This window comes from Bos grunniens, chromosome 9 (genome assembly GCF_055505025.1).
Source record: "Bos grunniens cultivar Pamir isolate PY7600 chromosome 9, Bosgru_T2T1.0, whole genome shotgun sequence".
Lineage (NCBI taxonomy): Eukaryota > Metazoa > Chordata > Mammalia > Artiodactyla > Bovidae > Bos > Bos grunniens.
This window is the reverse complement of record NC_141173.1, coordinates 71,609,671-71,614,799: the sequence shown is the minus strand read 5'-3', so window position 1 is coordinate 71,614,799 and position 5,129 is coordinate 71,609,671. Positions and strand designations below refer to the sequence as shown.

Sequence of the window (5,129 nt, the reverse complement as noted above, 5' to 3'; positions counted from 1 at the left end):
TTTTTTAACATCGGGAAGAAATCAGTTTTGATTTTGTGAAATACGTGAAGCAAGATCCTTAAGAATTTTTCAAAAAGTTTTATACAGCAACATTTCTAAATTACACATTTTTCCAATAACATAGGTAATAGTGGTTTTTTTTTTTTTTTTATCATAAACAGTGTATAAGTTCCAAATAGTACCTATAGAAGGAAAAATAACGGACAATTGCTCTCCATCATGAGCCGGAAGGTAAAACAACAAACTTCATGAAATGAGAAAACGGTTACATAAAGGGATGCAACTATGATAGAAACTGGGGTTCCATTTGGCTAACGGTTATTCCTACATTTACAAAATATCTCCTGAAAAAATAAAACATGAATCTCATCCTGAGTCTGAAATGGCTGATGGATATGTCTCAGAGACCTTTAGGAGCTCTAGAAGACTGAACCCCAAGAATCAATTTGCTCAAAATAAATGCAAATGGAGTCCACAGAACAATCTGACATTAACAGGGAACAGAGAAGGAAGAAACGTGAAAATGAAAAAAAAGTTAAGTGGTAGGAAAGGTAAAACAGCAACAGGCTTGAAAGAAGAAAATAACAACTGACAGAGCAGGCTGGTGTAAAGATTTGAGGAAACTAGAAATTACGGCCACTGTGTGGACCACTGCTAGATAACAGGGTTCTATCAAATGCTCAAAGGATGCTCACTTTTCAAAATACGTAAACGTTTAAAAGTGAAGCTGCCAAAGTCGAGGTGCCATGTCTCCTCCTCAACTGAATGATCATAGTCAAGTCTATATTTCATGCAATAATCACTACAGAAATTTCCAATATATCACCAGATCAACTTAAAATTTTTCAAATCATCGATATGAAACTTAGGCTTTAGAAGTTAGTTTTATAATTCATAAACTGTCTTTTAATATTGCCAGTTTAATAAGTTCTATTGCTCTCCCAAACCAATGGTAAATGAAGCATAAATCGAATGATTTAGGGCAATTTGCAATAACTGAACCAACAAAGTATCTCATAAGCATATGAAGTGTGATAAAACTTAAAGAAGAATCAATGAATGAAAGAATCAGATACATCGAGTAATCATGAGACCAAAAGTGCTACATTGTGAAGCCCAGGGTTTTAACTGCTTTTCTCTGTCTCTTAGCCACTCTGATCTTGCGAGTCCCTGGTAACAGATTTATTTTCTAGTAATATTTTCCATCTTTTTAGTCTGCTTTCTAACCATAAGAACAATATTTCTGTACAGTAGGATCTTAACAAAGCCAGGTGTGAAAAATAATAGAAATCCTATCAATATCCAAAACTGATTTAAACAGGTTGAAAATCACTTATTACGCAGAGAGCACTTACTAATCCCTCCATCCCATCATCTCTGACATCTGTGTACAGCTTGGCACCACTGTAGGCCAGGGGCAGGATGGAGAAGATGCTGAAGCCAATTCCTGACACAGACACCATGCAGACTTAAACATAATACTTTTAACTGCATCCCAAAAAAATTCCCTGGGAAAATAATCAAAGCAAGAAAAGCAGCAAACTGGAGAAAGTTAATCACAGAGAAATTTTTGATAAATTGGGAAAGAGTAGATCAGTTTGTAAGGAAAAAAAGAAAGGAAATAAAAAGCAACAGACATGTTTACAGGTTACAAAGGGAAGAGTCAATGGAATAAGAGAGAAAAGGTGGGGAATGACTGCAGGGAACAGGAAATGGTGCGTTCTACAGCAGTTAACAATAATGGGCTTAACATTTATTAGTCAAATAAATATTTTTGGAGAAGCAAAAGGGAAATGCACATCCTAACAGACTGAGACATTGACTTATCCAATTAAACCGGAAAAGCCATTTGTTTTCTCTGCACTAACAGTCTTACTTGATTTTTAAAAAATTCATTCATTTGTAAAATGTGAAGATACCTTCAACTTCCTCAACCCAATGGCTTACATTTATTCAGAGAATAAATTCATGCTTGCAGAACCATTCTTGAAAACCCCACCACTCACAATGACTTTGATGGCTTTCCTAAACCAAGGGTAAAATAAAGCATAGATCAAGGGGTTCATGGCTGAGTTATAATAAGTACACCAACAGCAAATCTCATAAATATAGGCCGGGGTTATGAAGCCCATAAAGGCATCAATTAATGAGTCAATACTGTATGGTAACCACGAAATCATAAATGCTATGACTGTGATACCCAGGGTTTTAGCTGCTTTCCTCTCTCTCTTGGCTACTCTGGATTTATAACTGTCTGATGATGACTCTCTTTTACTACTGATATTTTCAATCTTTTTAGCCTGTTGTCTGGCCACTAGGAAAATATTACAATAGAGAATTAGCATAACAAAGGTAGGTATAAAGAAGGATAGAAAATGTACCAACACCCAGTTTTGATTTATAACTATCTGACAACCTCCTACACAGTTGAGGGCACTAGACAATTCCTCTAGCCCATTCTCATTGGCACCTGTGTAGAACACGGCACCACTGTAAGTAATGGGTAGGATCCAGGAGATGCTGATGCATATGCATGATACAGACACCGTGAACTTGGTGGGATAGACCAGAGGCTCAGTAACAGCAATGTACCTGTCGATGGAGATGAAGCACAGGTGGAAGAGAGAGGAGTAACAAAATGCCACATCACAGCATGTGTGCAAAGCACAGAAACTTTGCCCAAAGTACCAGCAGCTCTCCACAGACCTGACCATGCTGAATGGCATCACAGTCACTCCTAGTACAAAGTCCGTACAGGCCAGAGAGGCAATGAGAAAATTGGTTGGTGAGTGCAGCTGCTTGAAATGAAGGATGGCAGTCATCACCAGGAGGTTTCCAAACACAGCCAGGACAGCCCCAAAGCCATACACCATGTACAGAATCACGCGGGATGCGGGTGAGTAGGGGGTTTTCACACAAGATCCGTTCAGGTGCTCATAGCAGAGCTGCACAGCTGCAGTGGGGGATGAGTTGCTGCTCATGATCTGTCCTTTACATTCAGAGAATTCTGTCCTTCTTGATTTCCATGGACTTTCAATGCTTTTGGAGGAAATCATACATACAGTAGGATGCTTGAGGAAATTATCAGACATTAGTACTATTGTAAATCTTAAATAAGTTCAGTAACAGAATAAAATGCAAAAAATTTACATTGGACAAAGTCACTGGGAATGAATTTCAACTAACTAAAGCTTAGATCCTTGAATTTGATGAAATTCCCTTTTGGTCCTAAATATCTTTAAAAAATTTTTACCTTCAGAGTTCCTCTTTGCAACAGGCACTGATATGGGAAGTAATTATAGCATCAACTCCTGTTAGGTTTATCTGCCTTACCGCCTAAAGCATACAGCCCTTCCAGATATACAAATGTCATCAATAGGAAAATCCCTAGATGGAATCCCTGTAGTGCAAGGTGTGAACTTGGAAGTTCATTTTCAGTAGTGAGTGTTAAGAAAGCTACAGCACAAACAACTGTTTTAATTAGGTCATTGTGTTTCTTTTTTTTTTTCTCATACTTTTTTTTTTTAACTTTACAATATTGTATTGGTTTTGCCATATATCAACATGAATCTGCCACAGGTATACATGTGTTCCCCATCCTGAACTCTCCTCCCTCCTCCCTCCCCGTACCATCCCTCTGGGTCGTCCCAGTGCACCAGCCCCAAGCATCCAGCATCATGCATCAAACCTGGACTGGCGACTCGTTTCATATATGATACTATACATGTTTCAATGCCATTCTCCCAAATCATCCCACCCTCTCCCTCTCCCACAGAGTCCAAAAGACTGTTTTATACATCTGTGTCTCTTTTGCTGTCTCACATACAGGGTTATTGTTACCATCTTTCTAAATTCCATATATATGCGTTAGTATACTGTATTGGTGTTTTTCTTTCTGGCTTACTTCACTCTGTATAATAGGCTCCAGTTTCATCCACCTCATTAGAACTGATTCAAATGTATTCTTTTGAATGGCTGAGTAATACTCCATTGTTTATATGCACCACTGCTTTCTTATCCATTCATCTGCTGATGGACATCTAGGTTGCTTCCATGTCCTGGCTATTATAAACAGTGCTGCAGCGAACATTGGGGTACATGTGTCTCTTTCAATTCTGGTTTCCTCAGTGTGTATGCCCAGCAGTGGGATTGCTGGGTCATAAGGCAGTTCTATTTCCATTTTTTTAAGGAATCTCCACACTGTTCTCTGTAGTGGCTGTACTAGTTTGCATTCCCACCAACAGTGTAAGAGGGTTCCCTTTTCTCCACATCCTCTCCAGCATTTTGCTTATAGACTTTTGGATCACAGCCATTCTGACTGGCGTGAAATGGTACCTCATAGTGGTTTTGATTTGCATTTCTCTGATAATGAGTGATGTTGAGCATCTTTTCATGTGTTTGTTAGCCATCTGTATGTCTTCTTTGGAGAAATGTCTATTTAGTTCTTAGGCCCATTTTTTGATTGGGTCATTTATTTTTCTGGAATTGAGCTGTAGAGGTTGCTTGTATATTTTTGAGATTAGTTGTTTGTCAGTTGCTTCATTTGCTATTATTTTCTGCCATTCTGAAGGCTGTCTTTTCACCTTGCTAATAGTTTCCTTTGTTGTGCAGAAGCTTTTAAGTTTAATTAGGTCCCATTTGTTTATTTTTGCTTTTATTTCCAATATTCTGGGAGGCGGGTCATAGAGGGTCCTGCTATGATGTATGTCGGAGAGTGTTTTGCCTATGTTCTCCTCTAGGAGTTTTATAGTTTCTGGTCTTATGTTTAGATCTTTAATCCATTTTTAGTTTATTTTTGTGTATGGTGTTAGAAAGTGTTCTAGTTTCATTCTTTCACAAGTGGTTGACCAGATTTCCCAGCACCACTTGTTAAAGAGATTGTCTTTAATCCGTTGTATATTCTTGCCTCCTTTGTCAAAGATAAGGTGTCCATAGGTGCATGGATTTATCTCTGGGCTTTCTATTTTGTTCCATTGATCTATATTTCTGTCTTGGTGCCAGTACCATACTGTCTTGATGACTGTGGCTTTGTAGTAGAGCCTGAAGTCAGGTAGGTTGATTCCTCCAGTTCCATTCTTCTTTCTCAAGATTGCTTTGGCTATTCGAGGTTTTTTGTACTTCCATACAAA

At 38.3% G+C, this 5,129-nt stretch overlaps 1 protein-coding gene across 1 annotated transcript; it reads right to left on the bottom strand.

Annotated features, from left to right (window-relative positions):
* Window positions 1–1,949: 1,949 nt before the first annotated feature.
* Window positions 1,950–2,987, bottom strand: LOC147366129 (trace amine-associated receptor 6-like). The gene has a single exon (XM_086316147.1). The coding sequence runs from the start codon at window positions 2,979–2,981 to the stop codon at window positions 1,950–1,952; it is 1,032 nt and encodes a 343-aa protein (XP_086172273.1). The 5' UTR covers window positions 2,982–2,987.
* Window positions 2,988–5,129: the final 2,142 nt, after the last annotated feature.

Coding starts and splice junctions, on each gene's coding strand:
- LOC147366129 (XM_086316147.1), bottom strand. CDS start 2,981: ATGAGCAGCAACTCATCCCCCACTGCAGCTGTGCAGCTCTGCTATGAG.